At 40.4% G+C, this 23,814-nt stretch overlaps 1 protein-coding gene and 1 long non-coding RNA gene across 8 annotated transcripts in view; one reads left to right on the plus strand and one right to left on the minus strand.

Annotated features, from left to right (window-relative positions):
• The window catches only part of LOC133365475 (uncharacterized), a 31,721-nt gene extending 25,031 nt beyond the window's left edge, over positions 1–6,690 (minus strand). For both annotated transcript variants that reach the window (XR_009758223.1, XR_009758222.1), the window contains exon 1: positions 6,494–6,690. This is a non-coding gene — a long non-coding RNA (uncharacterized LOC133365475). The remainder of the gene's footprint in view (positions 1–6,493) is intronic.
• The window catches only part of TBC1D5 (TBC1 domain family member 5), a 741,088-nt gene that overhangs the window by 535,057 nt on the left and 182,217 nt on the right, over positions 1–23,814 (plus strand). For all 6 annotated transcript variants that reach the window (XM_061587418.1, XM_061587420.1, XM_061587415.1 and 3 more), the window contains one exon: positions 10,834–10,900. In XM_061587418.1, coding sequence (XP_061443402.1) covers positions 10,834–10,900 — 67 coding nt within the window. The remainder of the gene's footprint in view (positions 1–10,833; positions 10,901–23,814) is intronic.

Below are 23,814 nucleotides of genomic sequence, written 5' to 3' on the forward strand. Positions count from 1 at the left end.
AGTTTTGACTTTTAATGGATCAACTCTGAGTAAAGATTAGTTGAATACAACATGTTCCACTGATAGGATGCTCCATACCTAAAGCTTCCCTGACAGATGTATGACCAGCATCTTCTGCAAGGAAGGAAATTCCAAAATCTACTTAGCAGTTTCTGTGCTAGTGTTCCTGTAGTTAGGAAGTTCTTTCTAATTCTTAATTTACTTCCAAATTCCCATCTTGTCCACGGTGGCTAGAATCCTTTAAAATATTTTTAAAATGTCAACATATTCTTTTTCTTTTCTGAGAATAAAATATACTAACTTCCCTTTTCCTGTACTATATAATTTATCTTCTTTCCATCTTTATAGCCCAGTTGCCATAATTTTCCTTTAAATGTGTGGCAGGAATGTAACATACTACTCCTGCTCACTTTTGCTTAGATTGATTAGATAGGGACATAGGAAGCAGCCTTATACTGAGTCAGACCATTAGTTCATGTAGCTGAATATTGTCTTCACTGACTGGCAGCTGCTCTCCAGGGTTTCAGACGAAGGTCTCTCCCAGTCCTACCTGGAGATGCTGAGGACCTGGGACCTTCTGCAAGCCAAGCAGATTCTCTGCTAGTGACCTATTTCCCCATTCACATCTCTTGTCGATACAAGATTCGGACACTATTTTTTTTACATATGAACTGCTTCCATTTGGTTTGGTCTCAGGTTACTGCCAGTGGTCTGGAAATTACTCATTTTATACCATCCTTCTACATGTTACCAGATTAGCATAGTACCAGTCCCCAATATGCTAAGAAAACACCCCTAGAGTAGCTCTGGAAATAAAGGGGTGGGGAGTGAAGTGGAAGTGAATTATGTTTCTTCTTGCTATACTTGTTTAGAATTTCTCTACTTGTTTTGTGGTGTAGTGCTTTCGAGTGCCGGAACAGAACTGGAGAGACATGGGATCAAATCAGTCAGCCATGATGTTCTGTGGTTGATCTTGGGCCAGTCACTACCTCTCAGTCAAACTTGCGTCATAGAATTATCGTAAGGATAAAATAATGGGGATAAGAAGCACCAAGTACACTGTCCAGAGCTCTATGGAGGAAAGGCAGAATAAAAATATAGTAATATAAGAAAGTGACTGATTACAAAGACATCTTTCTCTATAAAACTCTATAAAGGTTTAAGCTGCTTTCAGGTGAAGACTGCAAGTTTCCTAGTTCTAGAAATGATTAGGGGTGCAGCATTCATTGTTTGACATTCTTCTGAACATTGCTACCATGAAACCAAGAAAGCTGGAGCACTAAATCTTACAGATTGCCTAGAATATTGGAAAACCTTTATGTGTTTCAGTACATACAAGGGAATTTCTGATAGCACTCAGTGTAACCCCTCATCAGTGTTCTGCCATTAAAGTGGAAAATCCAACAGCACTGTGATTATGAGACCTAGCAATGCCATTCACCACAGGGCTCTGGTGTACTGAGTGAACAGTATGCTCACGTTCTATGGGAGAGCATGTATCAAGAGCTATATATTGGCCAGTGGGGACAACGGCAGCTTTGTAGATGAACAAATAAATTTACAGCATGAGTTGGTGTCTTGGTTAATTTAAATGACAGGCAGTTCTGTGTCCCTCATGCAAGCTGCAACTGTCCTTTGTTTTTTGGCAGTTAATGGGGAAGAACTTGAAAGTGACACAACTTTGTGGGAATTAAGTCCTAAATCAGAAAAAATGTGTACAAAATCACTTTATGTTCAGTTACAAACGATGCAGTCATCCACACACCCTGTCTTTCCTTCTTTGCTCACCACCAATTACCAGAATGGCAGATCAGATTGAGATCCAGATTTTGAAATGTATTGATTGGACTGTCTTGCTTATTCAGATAACTCACTGGGACGGGCAACATTTGGGTAGGTTTCATGATGAGCATATCATTTCCATAATGTACATGTGTACCTGTTCCTTCAGTGGGAGTGTAATGCTATACAGAACAGGTTGAACCACACCTATCAGGTCAAAGAAGCCACTCACTAACAATGCCTCAGTCTTACCTGGATTGGGCTTCAGTTTATTGACTCTCATCCAGCCCATCACCGAGGTCAGACACAAGTCTAGCACATGCACAACCACACTTGCCGATCTAAAGGAGATACAGAGTTGTGTTGCATTTGCATATTGATTAGAACACACTCCAAATCTCCAGATAGCCCTACTCAGTAGTTTTATGTAGATGTTAAAACGGCATGGGGATAAAACAACCATGTGGGGCACCTCACATTGGAGGGTCCATGGGGCAGAGCAACATCCTCTAAGCACCACCCTGTGGAGACGGCCATCCAAGTAGGACCAAAACCACTGTAAAGTGGCACCACCTGCTCCCAGGTCAGACAGCCACTCCAGAAGAATACCATAGTCGATGGTATTGAAAACCACCAAGAGATCATGAAGAATCAACAGAGTTGCAGTTCCCTTGGTTCTCTTCCAACAAAGGTCACCATACAGGGTGACCAAAATAGTTTTTGTGCCAGAGCCAGGACTAACCCCCATTGAAATGCATCTAGAAAATCAGTCTCATCCAAGAGAGCTTAAATTAGGTTAGCAACCACCCACTCAAGAATCTTGTCCAAGAAAGGGTCATTAGCAACCGTTTGATAGTTGTTTACATTTTCTAGATCCAGGCAAAGCTTCTTAAGGAATGGTCTTACCATTGCCTCCTTTAAGCAGACAGGCATGAATTACCTCCCTGGCCTAACAAGCCTTGCCCTCTACTAGTTTTTATCAATTGTGAAGGACAGTGGTCCAGAGCACACGTGGTCACCTGCACAAGCACTGTATCTATGTCTTTGAGAATGTAGCAACTGAATCTCATCCAACAAAACAAGACTAGACAATGTCCTGGATACCTCTTGAGATTCATCTGCTACAATAGCAGGGTGAAGGTCCTGGTGAATGCAAGCAACTTAATCCTCAGAATGCTTCATGAACAAGTCACAGCAGGTCACTGTCAGTTCTATCACTTTCTTCAGGGCAGAATGTAAAAGGTTCCGTACTGTTTGGAAAAGCTTCACTGGACAGCATGGTAAGGATACAATGGGGCAGCAAAGTACTTCTTCACTGTCACTGAGTAAAGATAATGAGCCTTCACTAGCATTCAGCTGCATTTGCTGTGAGTTTTCCTCTGCTTGCGTTCAAGCTGTTTCCCAGCTTGTTTCATTGCCCTAAGCACTGGTGTATAGCAAGGAGTCAGTCTACCTAGCAGGAGAGGGCCCTCAAGGACGAGAGTATCAGTAGCCTAGGTCATCTGTATATTCCACAGATCAGCCAGGGCTTTGACAGACATTGGCCTGATCCAGTAGACTCTTATGTTGTTATGTACACAGTCCTATACGCATTTATTTGGGAGTAAGTTCCTTTAGACTCAATTGGACTTAAGTTTGGGGAGACATGTATAGGATTGTACTGTATCTAACTCACTGAAGAATGGTTCTTCTAGGTTATCAGGCATTAGCTTGTAGTGCCAGTATTAGAACAACGAAAGATATTTCTGCTAAAATAGCAAATTATCAATCCAGAAATAATTATGGATTTTAGTATGTATGTTAGAACAATATTCACTGAATGTTTGTAGAAAGTTGTGTCACTCTGCCCTTGTAGTATGTTTTTTCTTATAATTGTGTGAAGTCAACAGCTTATCTGTGTTAGATTCCCCACTCCCATCAAACAAGCTGTCATTCTGCACATCTATATGTAATTTTTGCTTTCCCACTTAACAATTCTTCTAGCTTCAGCTGCTGCAAATTTAGACTGAGATCCAGAGGGGCAAAGGTTTCAGTCTCCATGCACACCCAAATTTATTTTGAGTTTCCTTTCCAAAGCTGCCCTTTTAATGTCTGCAAATGACTATTTAAAACCCTCTGTGTTTAAAAATCAGTATGGGGATTTGGCAGAAGAACTGATTTAAAAGAAAACAATAGTTGCACAGAAGTTAGGATAAAATATTTCCTCAAAATTATTTATAAGAACATTTATTACCAAATGCAGTATTGTCCCCTTGAGCAGAGGTTTTGCTTATTTCCCACGTATATTGTATTTGTTGACCTTATCTTTTTTTTTTTTTTGGTTTTGGTAAGTATTATGTTGCCATTGTTGGCTTAATCCATTTAAGTTTAGTTTATATCATTTCCTTTTATGGATACCTGTGTTATTTTGGCCTTAACAAGTTCTGTATTTTGTAAATAAAATTGTTCTATGTTTTTAAGCAAGCAAAGGTAAAATAAGTGAACTGAAGAATTTTTCAGACAGAAGAGCTGGTCAGGTAGTCTGTGTAACAGGTGTGGTGAACCTTTGTCCCTCCAGATGTTGCTGGAGTACAACTCCCATCCCTGGCCATGCTTGTTGTGGCTGATGGGAATTGTAGGTCAGCAACATCTGGAGGGTAAAAAATTCACCACACCTGGTGTATAGTGATGGGAGCCAATTTGGAATGCAAGTTCAAATGGCTCTTCTGGCTTATATTAACTAGAACTATTACATATTTCCAAGCTGGAACTGATTTGAATAGGCGTGTCCATATTTTATCTTGGTGGGGAAGAAAATCCTGTCAAGTTGCGGGTCTAATGTGTAAGTAGTTAAGTGATGCCTCATGCTGTTTTGTATTTTTTACCAGACTGAAGAAATCATAGGTAAAGACATGTTTTTATATTTACACTTTAATGTATGCTGAGAGCCTGTATTTGTAGGGGGTTAAAATAGAACTTGTTGAAAAGAGAGAGACCTTTTTATTTGGTATTACAAATATGAAGTGAATTTATGATACAGAAAACCCGGAACCTTGATTGTATGGTCTGAAATTGACATTATTCAAGATAAATTAAATATTAAGTTGCTGGAGAGGACTATATTGTTAAAATGCATTTGGCAATTTTAATGAGTAAATTGTTCATATATGTGTAATGTTTATATTTATATCTTTATTATTATTTTAAAAAATTAAGGATCAAGTGAGGAGGTGGGAACAGCCCACCTGCTGCCTCTATTTTGCTTGCACACCCATCCCTTGGCCATTGCCCCCCTTCCGCAGGAAGAAAAATATCTCATCTTAGGAAATGATGGTGGCTTAGTGAAGAGCTCCAATGAGGATTGAAGGGTTTTGGTGTGCTGTCTGTGTGGTCCTGAATGACGCACAGTAACCATGTACCAGACTGCAGTCCCCATTGTTCCCCAGTAGGAAATGACAGTCTTTGTATCATTCCAGCTGGACAGGTAGCCCTTGGGGAGCCTCCCATCTTTGTTGGAGCCCTCTGCCATCTTCTGTCCCTCTCCCGAAGGTGACAGGTGTGTGTTTGTTTAAGTTAAATCCTTTCAGAAGGGGGACCAGGTAGCAGCCAGAAAAATGCTAGCATTTGCATCCTTTGACCATTTTTAATGTGCTTGGAGAACCCATTCTAGACTTTACAAACATTTGATTGTAATACTCAAATGGTGCAAATGTTTAAAGGGTGATGAAAGGCTTGTTCTTCCTCCCCCCCCCATGTATCCCCAAATCTACTCCAGAGGATCCCTCAGCCTAGTGGAACAGAAATGTTAGATACTGTCTGTTAATATTATAAAAATCCATGACCATCATCAAATTGCTGGGCAAGTGATCTCATTTTAGGTATGACTGATTTTTAAATGTAACATTCCTAACAATTCTTCCATATTTAATTTTGATTTTCTTGTTAATGTAATAATATTACACATTAATAATTGGACCCTAGCTTTGATGTAAACTCTTCACAATTTGTTGGTTATCAACAACCTCCTTTTTGTGTGTTTTTCAATTCAGTCAAAACTACTTCAAATTACTATGCACCCTGTTTTCTCTAATCTGTGCTGTATTAGCTTCTTGCAAATTTTTTTTTTTACAATGGCAGCTTCTAGTTAACATGCTTATAGTGCAATCCTGTGTATGTCTACTCAGAAGTAAGCCCACTGACTTCAGGCTTAACTTCCTGATAAGTGTGTTTAGGATTGTCATCTTGTTTGGGAGTATTTCCTTAATGCTTCAGGTTTTTCAGCTTCATATTGCATTATTATGATAGTGCTTGATGAAAACATGCTTTATTTAAAGTTGTGCAAACATAGATATTACCTGTCTTATCTCTGAGAACCATTCAGCATTTGTAAGACTGATTTTTTTCACAGAGTAAACTAGAAGTTGAACTTTTCTTCCCATAACCTTTCAGTATGGGAAGCAGACTGTATTTCAGGAGCTGAACTTCAGATATAATGTGCTATGTTTAAAAGTTTGTGTAAGTTATTTGCAGCTACTTTTCTGCCATTTATCTGAAATTGCTCTGGTTCCACATAATGTTAGTGCAATCCACCACCACCCGCACACAAACACAAACACACACATCACTGCAGGAATTGTCCACTATCACTTAAGGCTCCATTGGTTCTAGAAAGAGATCATGATGTTACATTATAGCTGCAGTAAAGCATGAAAATGCAAATAGGTTCACCTACTTTTTATGTCATGCAAACATGTTGGCAAATCCTCTCCTTCCCACACTCACTGCATTTCACTTGAGCACTGCTTTCAACTCTTCTTCTGTAGAATACCTGTATTGCTGTTTGAACTTTTGGGAGACTCAGAGAGTAGTTTTGTGCTGTCAGCTTTTGAGAAGGAAGTGTTCCAAAAACTCCAAAGCAGTATTCACAGACCACATATGGATGGCTTAGTTTCCCTTCCCCCCTTGGTTCAGAATGAGCTCAGTTAAACTGAAATCCAGGAAATCCCCAAATCCAGGAAATAAATCATATTTAAACCAATTCTGAAGTTCAGCCCCAGTCACAGTCTCATTGTCATCGTTTTGAGTATGACCAGGCCCCACACCCCTCTTTGAATCCCCCAAACCACTTGCAACCCTCTTCACAAACTCCCAAAACTTAAGGAGGACAGGTGCCAGAGCCTTTATGACACCCAAAAATACTGCATCAGCATATCAGGCATCCTTGGTAAGGATTCAAAAACACTGGGAAACTTCACTTCCTAGGAAGCCTGGTTTATGGTAGCGGCAGCAGCTGCTGCTACTTCAAAATGGAGGCCCTGAGCCACTCCGTTCTGTTACTGCCCAGCTGGGGAGGGCTGGTAGTAGCTAGTGCCAAGTCCACTAGGTGCCAGTCCTGCACTTTTGAGTAGCTTTGCACTTGTAATAAGCATGAAAATGCTAAATTTGGGGAGCTAGTTTCTGAGTACATCCCAAAAAGATTTTATGCCATCACTGTACAGTTGCTTTGTCTGTAGCCTTGAAACTTTACAGCATTCAATTTCAGTGCTTTCTTCTCAGAATAATTATATTTAGTACTAAGATGTATTGCTGAGGAGACTTATTGAAAAGGTGCCTTAAACATTAAACCCTTGATTTTATCTGTGTTTGTTTTCATGAAGGGTTACATGACCTTGTAGGTTGATGACTTAAAGGGTTGCAATTATTAATTGCTATATGCTTTTCCCATTAGCAAATAAGAGGGAGAAAAAAGTTAAACTTCAACAGCAGCAAACTCTTTTCTTTACAAACTGCACTACAGTAACCACATAAATTATTTTTTTCTTTTAAAAATCTTGAATATATTTTGCATTTTTACTTTGGGAAACTTCAGCAACTCCCTTAGAGTGTAATGTACTTCAATTTTTGCAGCCTAATAATTATTTTATAAATATCAAAAGTGCAGCGCACTTAATTCTTTAGCTGAAGGCATTATATTCAGTTTCTGTACACTGCTTTGAGCTTGCTCCATTTAATCATTTTAAAAGCTTAGTTGGTGTAAATTGAATTTAACACTGTAGTTGCAAGGGTGTTATGTAAAAAGTCCAAAAGGAGGGCTTATGGCACAGGATCTTATTGATCTTAAACTCTCTAGCACCCTCTGTTGTCACATACTAGCAATATCAAGTGTGTTATCTTAACAACTGGATAGCCGTCAAATTTATCAAAGTATGCTCGCTCAGATCCTTCAGATATGTACTATGTCATTTGCATAATTTATCAAAAGTTATCTTTCATAATTAAATGCAATTTTTATTCTTGTATTAATTTTTGTGTTTCTGTGTTAGTGCATTCATCAAATGGAAATATTTTGATTTGCTGTGGCCTTTTAAAAAAGAGTCATTCTGTTTTGTGTGGGGCTTGTTTTAAAGAGATACTCAAAACAGTGCAGATTTCATAAATGTGGGCTTCAGAAGTACATATTGTTCTGTGTTTACTCTGAAATTGTTACTGCACTGCTTCAAAACAGGAAGAACCTGAAATTGTCCATACTAAAGTTAAGAATTTATAAGTGTATGGAACAGATGTTTTCATAAACATTTGCTATAATTAATTTCAACAAGGGGATTGGAGGAACAAAACAGTTGCTCCCTTGTCTAAACTTGAATGCCTGTTCCCCATACAGCAAACTCAGAATTTTTTTCTTTAATACTGTTAACAAAATGAATTTACTTCTCGGTATGTTTTTCACAGCAACAAAGAAAAGATTTGTCTTTGGAATGGTAGAAAAGGTTTGGTAAACTGATATTATGTATGTTTGATAAGACTTTTTTAAAAAAAAAAATCAAACTGTTACATATAGAGTCTCTTTACTATGTGTGGCACTGAGGAAAAAATCATGGAATGTATTGCAGTGTATAGAATAGTGTTTATATATTCAAGCTTTTTATATTTGGCACCACTGTCTTTTAAAATTACACACACGCACGCATTTTGCATGGGTGTTATATTTTGAGGGAAATATCTCTTGTTATTATTGATGGTTGCTGGAATGAATATGCTATATTCTATTAATATGTGTATTCTGGCCTCCAAGTTGTTGTTAATTAAATTTATACCCTACCTTATGACACCAGCAGTTTTCTTCCAAAGGCCAGGATTCAAGAGCAGTATATACTAGCAACCACATTTAAATATTATGTTTACAGTTGCTACATAGAAGGGAAAAATATCCATTTATCAGAATCTTCTTTACCATCTTGGATGCCAATTTATTTTCCTCTGTAGTTTATAAAAATACTGCTTAATTGAGACCATTTTTTTAAAAAAAGTTTTAAAATAAGCACAGCCTAATTGTTCTACACCTGAAAGCTCTACTGCAGCTGCAAGAAATTTTGAGCAAACCAGTATTCTTGACTGATCTGTCATCTACAAAGTGTGCAAAGAAAAATAGGTAGCTGTCATTAAAATTACATTTCAGCTTTCAATAACCATTTAATGAGTAGTGTAATTATATAAGTATGGTACCTCAAGTACTTCACTCAATAATTAAAAATAATCTCATCTTTAAAGTGAAAGCTCTAATTATTATTTGACTTAACCAGGACCACTGTTATGATCTCCAGTGGCATCTCAGAGTGTTTTGAAGGTATAAATTAAAGCTGAATAAATCATTAAATTATTAAGCTTTAAATATGCTAAAATAAAAGTACATGGTAAAAATATGCTACTGCAATTTACAACTTCATAGTGTAAGCAAATTCTTCTCTTTTACTCTTTGCCTTCTAAAAAGAGTGGCCATGTCTAGTTTTATTTATATTTAATATCTAATCTTAGCTAAAATAAATTAATATAATTTCTTTCTCTACATGATCCCATATTTAAGCACCAAACTATACACTTTCACCATGTGGTAATGTACATGATTGCAGCACTTGTAAGCAACTGCAACCATGATTGTGGAAATCATTACAAAGTTAATATATGTATCATAAAATATAGCACATTTCTACGTACAGTCTGGTACCGCAGAGCTGGAATTGCTTGGCAAAAGAAGCCTCTCTTTGATATATTAATGTTCAGAACAACATACATGGGATGCTCAGGCAGTTTTGTAAAGGCACTGGAGTTGGCAAACCAGAAACATAGTTTTCTTTCCTACTTTATAGTGACCACTCTAACCACTAATTGATGAGGCAGTACCAATATACCTTGTGTCCATTGTAAGGATGTAACAAATGTTTCAGAGAAAATGTTATGCTACAAGACTCAATATCTGGATCAGATTTCACTGCTCATGCTTGCATTAACCAGCCCTTGTATTTTTGGCAGAACATAATCATTAAAGGCGGAGGGCTGATCAATAGTACAAAACTGAGATTAAAGAGAAATAAAAGATTAAGAATGCAGTTGTGTAATAGTTTATAGAAAAGGAATAGTTCCATTTTCTCTCAGTAGAGCTTATTTCGGAGTCAACTTATATAGGATTGCACTGCATAGCACTGTGAGCATTACTGTTGTCCATGTGTGTGTGTGTGTGTGTGTGTGTGTGTGTGTGTGTGTGTGTGTGTGTGTGTGTGTGTGTGTGTGTGTATTTGTTATGGCTTTTGCTTGAATTGCACAAAATAGATAAAAGCCCTACCATGGATGCTTAAGAGATTTATGGCTGGTTCACACATACAGGTATTGGTGGCTCATAGCTAAATGTGTGAACTGAGTATTTAAAAACTTTCTACTGGAAGTGATCTGTGTCAAAATAAATTTTCTGTTTCTTTGTTTGATCTGTGATAGGTCATTAATACATGCACATTATTATTTCTTGCTGCAGTCTTCAAGTAATGCCCATGAATGTGTAAAGCAGCTGTTAGACCCTTGAATGCTGGGTGTCAACCCATGCTTCCCTTTATTTTTCTTCTTTGCACTGATGAACTTAATCACTACATTTTGAGAGACAGGTTGTGTTGCCTGCATCAGGATTGATTCTGTATATGTTCCTATGGCACAATCTTACGGTTCAAAGCTCTGGTACTTCTCTTTATTCCATAATCATGCTACTCTCTATTAACATGCTAAAAACTGCCATGTTTATCTTCCTAGATGTGTCAAATGAAAATGGAGGACTGCATCATGGCTCGGATTCTGTTGAAACATTTATTTCATATAGGTGAGAGTTTCTCATATTCTTAAAACAGGAAGAATATTTTGTGTACTGAATTTATTAAATATATACTTCATTCTGTTGGTTTTCTGTTTATTTGGTGATTTTTTTAAATAAGACAAATGAGGAGGGCATTTGCAGAGGCTTTCATTTTAAGCCCACAGTGTAGAAACAGATATCTGGACATCTTCATTGGTGCCATTTTTAATAAAACATTTAACATCTGTTATATATGCTGTTTTGCCTGAGGAACTTCCCTGACCATGTCAGGTCATTTGAGAGGTAAAACTCCAGTTCATAACCATATTTAATCTTGTTTGTCAATATCCAATTTGAATTTCTCATTCACACAGTGAATAATAATCCATCTAAACTGATTATCAGATAATTAAACCAGTGTAGGAAATACAGATCACTAAAGAGACCAGCCTCCTTATAGGTCCCTTTCCCTGACAATGCCCATGATCTCCAAATGGTTTAGGTCTGTGGTTCCCAAACTTATTTTCCCACAGACCACTTGAAAATTGCTAAGGGTTTTGGCGGACCACTTAATGATTTTTCTGCCTGTTCTGGCAATTTTAATGTGCTGTGCTAGATGCTGTGTTATGTATAATTGTGTTTATATTGCTTCTTTTATATTATATTTATTGTATTAGAATTCAAATTGTAGTACAATAAAATACAATTCAAGAAATAAAAGGAACAATAAAATACAGTTAAAATCAATATGAACATTTAATACAATGGATGTGCCATCTCCCATCTTCAACAACAAATCCACAGACATGCTGCAAACTATTTAAATGAAGTCCGCAGACCACTGGTGGTCCGCAGACCACTGGTGGTCCACGGACCACAGTTTGGAAACCCCTGGTTTAGGTAAACTACATAGTCATAAAGAGGAGTATTTTGGAACATAATTAATGACCATCATTCATGCACTAGTGCATGTCAAACCTTCACCCTACTTTTCACAATACTCTTTACAGCTCACTTTCTCAGGGGATGTTCTGCCATTTTCACATTGGGTGAGAAATATTTAGTGAAATTTCATTGGCGGGGTGCGGGGACAACAGGAGTATGTCTGCTTGCTCTTACCTTATATTATGACATGGTTGAGTGGCTGTCGTTTTGTTCCTTTAACTTGTTTTTATGAAAAGCCCTATACCAATCTCCAGTGTGACTCCAGCATACAGGATATTTCAGGATACGGTTTTGTTTTTATTTTATTTTATAAACATTTATTTTAAAGGACTCTCTACTATTCCATTTTGGGGTCAACTTCTTTATACCCATATTTCCCTTGAGTACTCAGATTAAAGAATTTCCCAGAACATTAACCTGCCCTTATTATGCACACTCTTTGTGTCTGTCCTAGAATGCTTACTATTGATTTAATTCCTGGTAAATTCTTTTTTTTATGATTGAATAGATGAAGAAATCAGGATCAACTTTGGATTTCTACTTGTCTGCCTAGAGTTACTTAGTTTACTTCTTCTACAATTTTTAAAATTTTAAAAAGTAATTTTAGATGTACGATCGGGCTGTCTCCAGACTGGAAAGCATAGTGTCTTCTGATGGGTCCCCTATTCTGTTAGTGACCTGTGCAGGCTGCAATGACACCACTCCAAACACCACTCGGCTGCTGGAACTAGCAAGTCTTTTAATTTTCTGCAATTAAAGCAGTGCTGGATCAGGGGTACTATAAGAAATTAAGAATGGCTAGATCCACCTTCCTTGTTCTGTTGGATTGCCAGAGGAGAAAAAAATTAAGAAGGAGCTAGCCAGACAGCAGCAGCAGCAGCAGCGGGTCCTGCCATAGTGCTGAGCACCTGGCAACTGCCCAAACATGGAAGATCCTGATACCCACTTTGCCTGTCATATGAAGCCAAACTGAAGCCTAGCAAAGACAGAAAAATCAATCTTCTAGGAACAGAATCTTGGTAAAAGGCTCAAGTGCCTTCAGTGTCTATGAGCAGTGAAGAGAATACCTTTTACCAGCTTCAGCTACTATACCAGCTACAGCCATTCCTAGACAGAGATAGATTGATGACAGCAAGTGTAAGACTTTTGCCACCCTGGGCTCCTTCTGGGAGTAAGGGCAGGATGTCTCTGAGCTGGAACTGAACCTTCCAGTCTATGCATGTTTGACAGATTTAGTAAGGGCAAATTAGGGTCAATAGACCAGTTGCATGATAAAAAAAGAGTTACGCTCTACCTCAGAAAAGCTGCTCTGAGGTGGCTGTTCATCGTCATTATCAGGAGTTGTTGGCTAATAGACTTTCAAGTTAACTAGGGGCACATATTTATTCAAATGTTCAGTATAGAAGCCCAAAATGTTGAGTTGAGAAGATTTCCTTTTATAGATCTGTAAGTCTTGTCTTCTGGAGGTAAAATACCCTTATTATATCTGTGTTTACTTGTTAATACCATATTTTAAGAATGAGTAACTTATCCCAACTTACCAAAAGTAAATGAAACAGTAAAGTACTTTATTTAACATGCTTATTGCAAATACCAGAGTAACAAGAGACTTATTCGGCATTAATTTTAAAACAAATGGGCAGAAGGAAGTTGAGATAACATTCAGTGCTTTAGTTAGAATGATCTCCTGGAAAGGCAAGAAGCAGCAAAGTCAGCAGCTCCGATTCAGATCTCTGGAGTAAAAGGAGTATGGCTGGGCTGATGAGAGACTGAAAACATACAGGGCCAAATAGATGTACATGATTTCCGCCAAAATGTACTGGGTTTAATGTACAGGATTTCCCCCCAAAGCAAACAGCAGCTGCAGAAAAGGAATTTTCCTCAGGACCACAGCAGGGAAGAAAGAGTTAATTTTCCCCTTGGTGCTTTTTCTGATGACATTAATTACAGTTCTACCACTGATGGTATTTGCACCTGGAGAGAGGCTTGTGAAATAGGGCAGTTCCTGCCAAGAGGCTGATAGGCAAGAGTGCTCCTTCGACTGCCCTGTGCAGTTGTTTAATCCTTACTGGGATTGGCGAGCCTTCTCCTGCTCCACTACCCTTTTGTGCCTGCCTGCTTTCATTCACCCCTTTTACCCACAGGGGTTGTTTGAGGGCGCTGTTCTATAGGTCTCTTCTTGTCAGTTTTTTTCTATAAGATCTGGCACAGGGCACATTTTATGTTCTTTTGTTCCTGGTCCTTTGCTCAGTTGTGTGTGAGCATGGAATCCCCTGGCTTTCTACCCAGGGGAGCAAGGGACGTGTCAGACTCTAATGAATCCCTAGCCTCTACTTTGAGGTGCAGTGCTTTGTTGCCTCCAGGTCCTCCCTACTTGCTCAGGACCTGGCAGGGAGTTTGCTTCCTGATGGTCAACAGGGGATGCATCCACCTGTAGGAGAGTTGCCCAGGTTTTTGTATATCTTGGGAACTAAGGGAAGCCCTCTCATCATGGTCTGCCCCTGCTCATGTGGTTATTGAGAGGCGGAGAGGTTTTTCTCTGTTATGTTTAATGTGAGATCTCCACTTAAAACATTTCGTAGATCAGCTTACAGATTATACAGGACTCTGTGTTTCTACACAGTATAACTAGGCTGAGCGTAACTCAAGCTAAGACATTGTCGCAGTAATTAGACATACCCCATGAGACCCTTTAAGTAAGCTCGAGCAGGCTCTCTCTGTTTGCATGGGGAAGGATTCTCTCAATGGGACTATATGAACAAGTGAGCATTCCTACAGACAAGGTGAAAAGCTGGCATTATCTGTGAGCATCTGTGCATCTGCCTGTGCTTCCTTGGTGGCGGCATTTCATTAAGATCATCCTTGGACACCGCCTCTGATTGAGCCTCCAATTCCTCCTCCTTGAGAGGAGGTGCGACTGATGGCTAGGGCAACGAAGAAGGGCTGAGGGAGGGAAAGGGGCTTTAGTTGTAACTGGAACTAAGGAAGTAGAGCTGTCGAAAGTGTAGAAGTCTTCTCCTGTTTCAGACCCCTCCCAATACAGCCCATTGCATCCCTTCCAAGGATCCCAGTCTGTCTCCTCCTTCTCCTTCTGATCACTCCAGAAACTCTCCATGTGGTCCATGACAACAGGAGGGGAAGGAGGACACTCTCTCTGATGAGGAGCTGGAGGTGATCACCACGCAGCAGCACCTTTTTCCCTCTGAAGTTTTTTTGCCACTTTTGGCAAAGGTGCGCAGAGTGCTGCAACTCCTGGATCTGTCAGCTGTCAGTACCAAGGCTCCTCCTCCAGCTCCAGTGGCCAAGAAGTGTTTGTTTTATTTCCAGGTCAGCCGCAGTGCCATTCCACTTTGACATCTGCCATTCCCTTGGAGTGAGGGTGACCCAAAAGACCACTGCAACAAAGAGGGGGCCCTTTGACACAGTTTTGAGGTGGACGCTGTGGCCTTCAGGGCTGCAACAACTTCCTCCCTTTTGGCATGGGCAGCTTATATGGGGGCAGAGGACCAGGGGTCTGGATCAGCTTCTGGTGGGAGCTCAGCTTCTGCATTTCGTGGGCAACTGGCACAGCATCACGATGGACAGGTGGGTGCTGGACACCATCACAGCCACCTATGCACTGGAATGTCCTAGATTCTGTAGAGCAGGTTCCTCCCATCTCCAAAATCTTGGAAACCCAACAAGCACCAGAACTACAGGAAGACCATCAACCATCTGATTGCCATTTGTGCTACAAATCTGGTGCCCACCTCGCAGGAGAGCTGTCGGGTTTATTCAGTCTTTTTCTTGGCACCCCAAAATGACGACATTGAGGCCATCTTGGATCTCCTGTAGCTGAACAAAAGCTTCACCAAAAAGAGGTTCAAGGTGGAAACCTTCTGTTGGGTAGTCATGGCACTGTGAAGGGGGAATTGGATTATCTCCATCAAGCTCTCTGAGGTATCTCTGCACATTCCAGTTTGGCCAAGTCACCACAAATTCCGTTGGTTCTTGTACAAGCCCACTTCCAGCATCAAGCCCTTCCATCTGGCCTGTCTCAGCCCCGAGGCTGGTTGCCTCAGTAGTCTACCTGTGTACCAGAGGGATCTGTCTTCATCTCTATCTGACCAACATTCTGGTACGGGCTCCGTCTCAGGAGAGGTGTCTCCAGGATACTCAGATACTTTGATGCCAGCAGGATCTGTGTTTTGTGGTCAATCTGGAGAAGAGCTCCCTGACAATCCTTCACCCACTTGAGGGTGCTTCAGGACACAAATCAGTTTGGGATGTATCTGACTCCAGAATGGGTTCAGAAGGTATCTCAGCTAGTTGAACAAGTGGGTGTATCAAAGTAACTGGACCACATGACCCTGGCACAGCTTCAGGGGTTGATGGTGTCACAGCCTGGTCCCATGGGCACAGTGCCATTCTCGGTTCCTTCAGCAGCTTCTCCTGCCCTTCCAGTATCAAATCATGGAACAAACAAAATTGGAGATTGATCTGGACAAGCTGCAGGAGGATAGCAGCAATGGTGGCTGGCTCCACAGCATCTGCCCAACAGTCTTCTGCAGAGTGCCATCTCCAGTCCTTTCAGACTGGATATCTGGCCAAGGTGAACAACCTGATGATGAACTGGTTCAGCAGGAGCTCCATCAGGGAGCTGGAGTGGCAGCTTGAACCTTCAGATCTTCATCCAGCTGGCAGACCAGCTGGGCTACCTGGTGATGGGTCTGTTCACCACTGTAAAAAAACCCACAGGTCTCAGCTTTCAGTGTGACAGTGCATAGGGATGGATGTGCTGGAGGTGTCCTGGCCCAAGGGGGCTCTTCTCTGCATTCCCTTCCTTCTCACTGGATGAAAGGGATTGGTTGATGTAGCTGGGTTTCTCCAGAGGCGTCCTTGATTCCCTGCTCTCCGGGGAAATCCAACAATATTTTTGTTATTATTTATTAAATGTCTATCCCACCCTTCCTCCCAGGTGTGTACTCGATGATATGGTGTGTGTTTCTCTCTTGGTGTGTCATGTTGGGCGTGGGCCCCATTTCCCAGGATGTTAAAGCTCTGCTTGGCTTCTCCAAGGCAGGATAGAGGGACACTTGAGCTGCACAACAATTGAACACCAGGCAGCAGTGCTCAGAAGAATTCTGGCTAGTCTTGGAGGTCCAGTGTTTTCTTTGAATCCTTCATACAAATGCTTCATTAAGGGGGTGAGTCTTAAACTGCCACATGTGGTCCATAGATTTCCTAAATGGAACCTCAGTTGGATCCTCACTGCTCTTATGAGTCCAATATTTGAACCCATGGTGACTTGCTCCCTTGAGTTGCTGACCCGCAAGATGTTTCTGGTGGCAGTCATCTTGGCCAGGCACATTTCAGAGCTGGGTACCCTGTCCTTTAATCCTCAGCTGTATGTTTTTTCACTCTGATAAGGTGGTTCTGTGGCCTGATCCCTCCTGTTCCGGGTAGGTGTTGTTGCCTTTGTTCTGTCCCAACCCTTCCTGTTGCAGAAAAGGAAGGTGGTCGCACCCTTGGACGTTCATTGCACCCTGCAGTTCTAATTAGATAGAATGCAGGAAATCCAGAAATTGGAGTTCCTGTTTGCATCCTATGCAGGGCCATCTTTGATTGCTAGGTGGCTGAGAGAGAGCAGCCTATGAGGCTTCAGGTAAACAGCCTGCAGTGAGGGTGTTGTCATACTCACTGAGGGGAGAGGCTGCCTTGGCTACATACTGAGGTGGGCTCCCTATCTTAGGCATCTGTAAGGGGCTACATGGACCTCTGTTTACACCTTCATAAAGCACTATCATATGGATGTGTTCTCTTCCAAGGTTGCATTTGGCAGGAGGGTGTTGCAAATGGTTCTCCCCAGTTAGGCACATCGTAAAGGACTGCTCTCTTATATCTCTGTCAAGAGAGTATCCTCCAGTCCAGTCTGAAACACAGTATATTGGATCCAGATTTAATCATGCTTAGAGTGGAATAGTCATGACTAACTTTTAAGTATCATTGGGTTATACCTAACATTCTGCTAGCAGAATGACTTCTGGTCACATAACAGAACTTCCCTCTCCCCCCTGCCCCCCCAAATGTGCTCCAGACAATGTGGGGGATGACCCCAGAGTGAATGTGGAGGGAGAATGTCGGGGGAGGAGAGGGAGAGGATGTTCTGCTGTGGAAGCAGACGTCATTTGAGATTCAGTGCAGTGTATTTTGCCTACTTTTCACTATTAATCAGCTAACAATCAAAATAAAAGCACAGGAAGCAATAAAAATACTGTTGCGTGCCTCCCCAATCTCCGAGCGGTTAGATTTCAGGGGTCCCTGCACTCCTCCAGGGTTTGGTTTCCTTTGGGAAGAAGGTCTGCGGAGACTGCGGTGTCTTTATGAAATATGGTTTATTTACTTACACACATTCCAACCTGAGCTTAAGATGGAGGGTTCAAGGCATCAGCAGTCCAATATCCAGCTCTTCCATCTGGGTTGCAGGAGGCATCCTAAAGCCATGGTGCAGAGGGATAGCCTTTCTGCCTGCCTCCAGTCCCACCCATTCTCTAGACACTTCTAAAAACAGTCAACGCACAAACTTCTGCTAGTGGCCAGGAAAGGGGGGAAGGCTCTCCTGAAGTTTCAATGGCAAAAGGGTCTTCCTGGCCCATTCACCAGTTGCTGGGCAACTGATAGACCCATTCTCCTACCTGGCCACTCTGTTAGCTTAACAAAAGAAACTCCAGCAGGGCCAGTCCCTCACCCCAAGGCATAGGATTCCAAATCAGAGGCTGGAAAGGGGACCCACAGGGATCATCCATTCCAACCCCCATGCTCATAACAATACATAACAATATTTGACAATGTTTGCTCATTTGCAGTTTATAGAGCAACTGGTTTTAATGCTTGTTCAATTGTTTGTAATGGTCACTGGATCAATCAACATTTTGAACACTTGAATATCAAAATAGAAGATAAAATAAAAATCAGTTGAGGTATTTCCTTAATGCTAGAAAAATAACAAAAAGGGAGCCAGACGGGTGTCTCTTGGAAGGGAATTCTGAAGTTAGGATGCAGCCACTGAGATAAGCTGGTTTCACATCTTCTCCAAATATACCACAGAAATTGGTGTTATTGAAAGAAGAGTCTCTGTGAAATGTAACCAGCACTTTGAATTGTGGCCAGAAATGGAACAGTAGCCAGTAAAGGTGCTGTAACATGGGAGTCGTATGCTCCATATAGTCAGCTTATATAGCAGCTTTCTGAACTAAGTTGAAGTTTCTGAACAAGAGGCCACTTCACTTCATACTCCAATTATTTTCATCCTAATGAGTTAAAACTCTCTTCTGCTTCTCATCCCAATGAGGGCTCAATTGTTAGTCTAGCCTAGTGCTTACTTCTTACCTTCACAGACATACAACACTTTTTAAAACATCCATTAATGTTCACAATTATTCAGTATAGTTTGCATCATATTACATGAATATTCCTGGTTTCCTGGATCTCTTATTAATGTTCTTGAAGTGCAAGTAGCAAGTTTAACTTGACCAACTTTAATTAATGTCAGCTATTCATTCATTCAACCATCCTTTCAACTATTTCTAGGCCACCTTTCAAAACTATGCTTCCCAAATTAATAACAGATATAAAATTTCATTAATAAACATTAAAAACATACAATCCATTTTGATTCAAAATACAATAAAACAGTTTAAATAAGACTAATGCGATAAAATGTAATAGATTCCAACAAAGCCCCCAGAGCAGCCAATACTTTAAAGCATTTCATAGAATCATAGAATAGTAGAGCTGGAAGGGTGAGTCCAACCCCCTGCTCAATACAGGAATCCAACTTAAAGCATAATTTAAAGCCAGGGAAGCAGATGAGTTTTAAAACTTCCTTAAAAACCTTAGCTGATGGTGCTAGAATTCCATTGGGTAGGAGTCACGACTGTGAAGGTCCTATCTCTATATTACTTGTATACAGAGCTTGGAAAAGTTACTTTTTTTGAACTACAACTCCCATCAGCCCAATCCAGTGGCCATGCTGGCTGGGACTGATGGGAGTTGTAGTTCAAAAAAAGTAACTTTTCCAAGCTCTGCTGATATTTTGAAGTTCTGTTCAGCAAGTTAATCATGATTCTCTTTTAGGTGTTTGTTTGTTTATTATCTAAAAAAAAATCCACTTTATCATGCAAAAATATTTTAAAGGTGCCCAAAACATGCTTAAAACCACATTAAAAATACAAGTTTTTTTAAAAAGCAGAAGGGAGTATTAGCCATGTTTAAAACAGCACTTACAAGCACAACAGTTAAATGACCAGTGCAAATAAAAGGTCTTTGCCTAGTAGCAAAAAGACATCAAATTCTGCTCAGGCTATCAAGTTCCAGAGTTGGAAGCCAACACTGAAAAAGCCCTCATATGGATCTTCACTCCTGTAACCTCTGAAGGCAGGGGGGTCTCAAGAAGGGCCCCAAGGAATCTCTTGAGAGTGAGCATACTGGTGGTGGAAGAGGCAGATTGTTGATACTTGTAAATGACCTTTAGGTCGGCGGCACCTACCCTGTGGAATTCCCTCCCCTTGAATATTAGGCATGCGCCATCTCTGCTATCTTTTCGGCGCCTTTTGAAGACTTTCCTTTTTTAACAAGTCTTTCAAGTTGAGACCTATCCCAGTCTGCATCTGTGTTAGAATTGCTTATTAATATGTGTTTTTAATAATATGTTTTTAACCCTTTTTTAAAAAGATGTTTTTAAACCTTTTTTTCAAATGTTTTTAATGTTTTGTTTTAATGTATTTTAAGGTCTGTTTTTATGATGTTTTAAAGTGTTTTTAGCGTTTCTGTTTGCCGCCCTGGGCTCCTGCTGGGATATAAATCAAATAATAAAAAAATAAAAATATTACTGTTACTATGGGTGTGTGATTACTGGATACAAAACTCGGGCAATAATTTGGGGAAACAAATTGTCCCTTTTAAAGACAGTTTTTTCCCTTGACACTTACCAGGGGTGGTAATTTTCTGGGCTTCATCCCTAATGTTTACAATACAGTGTCACTAGAAAGTAGCAATACTGTCTTTCTCTCCTTCCCAAGGGCAGCTGACCTTCTCCTCGCCAAATAGTTGAACCTCTTGCCAGCACATATGACTACAGACTATTACATTAATCTGTTTAGCCGCAGTACCAGCTGCTTGCATGTTTTTAATTATCTTATTAGATGATATAACAGTGACCTATGAAATAAAATTGAAGGTGAGCATTTTTAACTTTTTATTTCACTGTTTCTTTCCTAAATATATACTAATGAATAACTGGGGGTTTTTTTGTGGGGGAGGTTTTTTTGGGTGGGGGGAGGTAAATTATTTTACTCTATGGAATCTTATTTTGAGGTCAAAATAATTTTCTTTAAGGACTTTCTAATTACTATTAATTACGTTTCATATGTAATATATTATATAGCCACAAGAGTGGCTGTATACTACAGCCAGCATGGATTTTTCATTCTACAGCGTTAAATTGAAAATATCCCCCATGCCATTGTGATGCTTCCCATAAGTTCATTTCAAAACAAAACCTTACAAAACTTATAGTCCTGAACTCAGAAACACTTGCTTAACAACCCTCTCAATTTCCATAGCGATAAACAAGAAAGAATCGGGAGTTCAAAGTCTAAAGAGAGAGAAAAAAAAACCAAAGCCCTTTTGGACTTTTTTCTCTCAGAGCTCTCATAATCTGTTGAAATTCATTAAAAATCAGCCATGTGCACAGAGTACCTGCAATCCTGTTACTGACCTTGCCCCATACTCTGACCTTCATCTTCTGCAGTTTAAAAGTTTAAAAATTTGCCTGGCTGATTTTTAATTAATTTAAGAAATTTAGCATTGAATTCAATGATAATGTCTGGCATGCTCAGTAAGAACCAACTGTCAGTGTTCTAAAAGCCAGACTCCCAGCTGCTTGGCTTGCCTAATCAGGGGGCCACACGCACACCAGAGATTGATTTCACTTGAGACAGTCATGACTTCCCTCAGAGAATCCTGTGAAGTGTAATTTGTGAAGGGTGCTGAGAGCAGACTCCTATTCCCCTGACAGTGCTCCAGTGGCCAGAGTGGTTTAACAGTAAGCCACTCTGACTGAAAGCTGTGTGAGGGTAACAAGGCGTCTCCTAGCAACTCTCAGCACCCTTCACTAATTATACTTCCCAGGATTCTTTGAGAGAAGCCATGACTTTCGAAAGTGAAATAAAGGTCTGGTGTGGATGTGGCCAGGGACAGCTTCGGTTTAAATTTGGGTGGGAGGCTATATGTGCCTGCTGTAGAATAAAAAGGTGGAGGAAACCCTGAAAAAGAATGTTTTCCTTTTGGAAGGGAAAGGGGCTTCCCCTCTGCCCAGTGTCCACCCACCCAATCTCCTCTCCTCCTCCCCTGCCTGCCCCTCCCCCGGGTCAGTGTTGGACTATGACCTGGGAGACCAGGGTTCAAATCCCCACACAGCCATGAAGTTCACTGGGTGACCTTGGGCCAGTCACTGCCTCTCAGCCTCAGAGGAAGGCAATGGTAAAACCACCTCTGAATACTGTTTACCATAAAAACCCTATTCATAGGGTCTCCATAAGTCGGGATAGACTTGAAGGTAGTCCATTTCCATTTTCAAACATGATTGCACAGAAATAAATCCCATTGAACTCAAAAAGTATGCAACTGATCAAACCTACCCTCCCTTCTCCTCCCTTCTCCCTCCTATCCCCTCCATCTTGCCCCTTCCCTCCCCTCTCCCTGCAATCACCTCCCCCGCCCTTCCCCTCTCTGTCCTCCTCCCCATGGTCAGTTTTATCTATCTTAAGCATGATTGCATCAGAGTAAATATCATTGAACTCAATAAGCATACAAATGATCAAACCTGTCCTCCCCTGCCCCTTCCTTTTGTAAGTCGCCTAGAGTGGCCATTGGCCAGATAGGCGACGAAGAAATTAAATTTATTATTATTATTATTATTATTATTACTTTGGGCAACAATCTTGTTCTCTCATTGTAACTATAAATTTTTGAAAGTTGTTTCTGATACCTCCTAAGCATTCTTTCCCAAGTCCACGTTATACACATACTGATCCAATTCTCACATAACACTAAGCCAAACAATGGCTAAATGTGAATAAACAAGCATGACGGCACTCAGAGCAAAAATCATGGCTGCTTTGCTCCTCCCCTAGTCTTGGTACCACCATACTATCCAGAACTTAGCCATGGTTTGGCTTAGCATTACATCTGAACTTGGTCTTGTGGTTTGGTAAGCAAACCAAGCAGTAAGCCAAGAACAAACCTTAGCTAGAGTTTGTGATTTGTTTTGTGTGAAAGAGACCATGAGCCAAAGTTTGGTCTAACGGTAAGCCAAACCATGGCTTAGCTTTGGGGGGGGGCGGGTTTGCTATGAGTGCCAGCATGCGTGACCATGGTTTGTTTTAGTGTTAGGTGTGAACCTGGCCACCGTGAGACAAGAAAAAATGCAAGGGAAAATCTGTCTCTTGAATCTATCAGTCATGGGTCTCAGTGCTTCTCAGTCATGGATCACTTGCACAACTGAGTGCTAATAGGAAGTATGATAATAAATTCCTATCCTTGTTAAGTACAAGATCTACTTGGTTTCCATTTGTACCATAAAACCAGACTGAATGCAGTAAGGTACTTTGCTCTAGTTTCTTAAAAGTGGAAGTGTTATTGGAAAGAATGTATATTAGCTTTGTTTTGTAGCGAAGTGGACCATGCATCAGAAAAATACATAAATCCAAAAATCATTTCTCCAGTTTGAGAATGGTTTTGCTGTACTGCATATCTATGGCATACTGGATGAAGGGAGGAATCTCTCATATTCTAGTAATACGAAGACCATGCTACCTCAGGAGTAAGAAGTATTCACTAGATTCCTTCTGGTCTTTACCATTTTTAGTATGGAAATATCAATATACTTCAGGCATATGCAGCTCTGTGTGTACCTATTTTTTTGTGTGATAATATGTGCATAAATATTGTTATTT

This window comes from Rhineura floridana, chromosome 10 (assembly GCF_030035675.1).
Source record: "Rhineura floridana isolate rRhiFlo1 chromosome 10, rRhiFlo1.hap2, whole genome shotgun sequence".
Taxonomy (NCBI): Eukaryota; Metazoa; Chordata; class Lepidosauria; order Squamata; family Rhineuridae; genus Rhineura; species Rhineura floridana.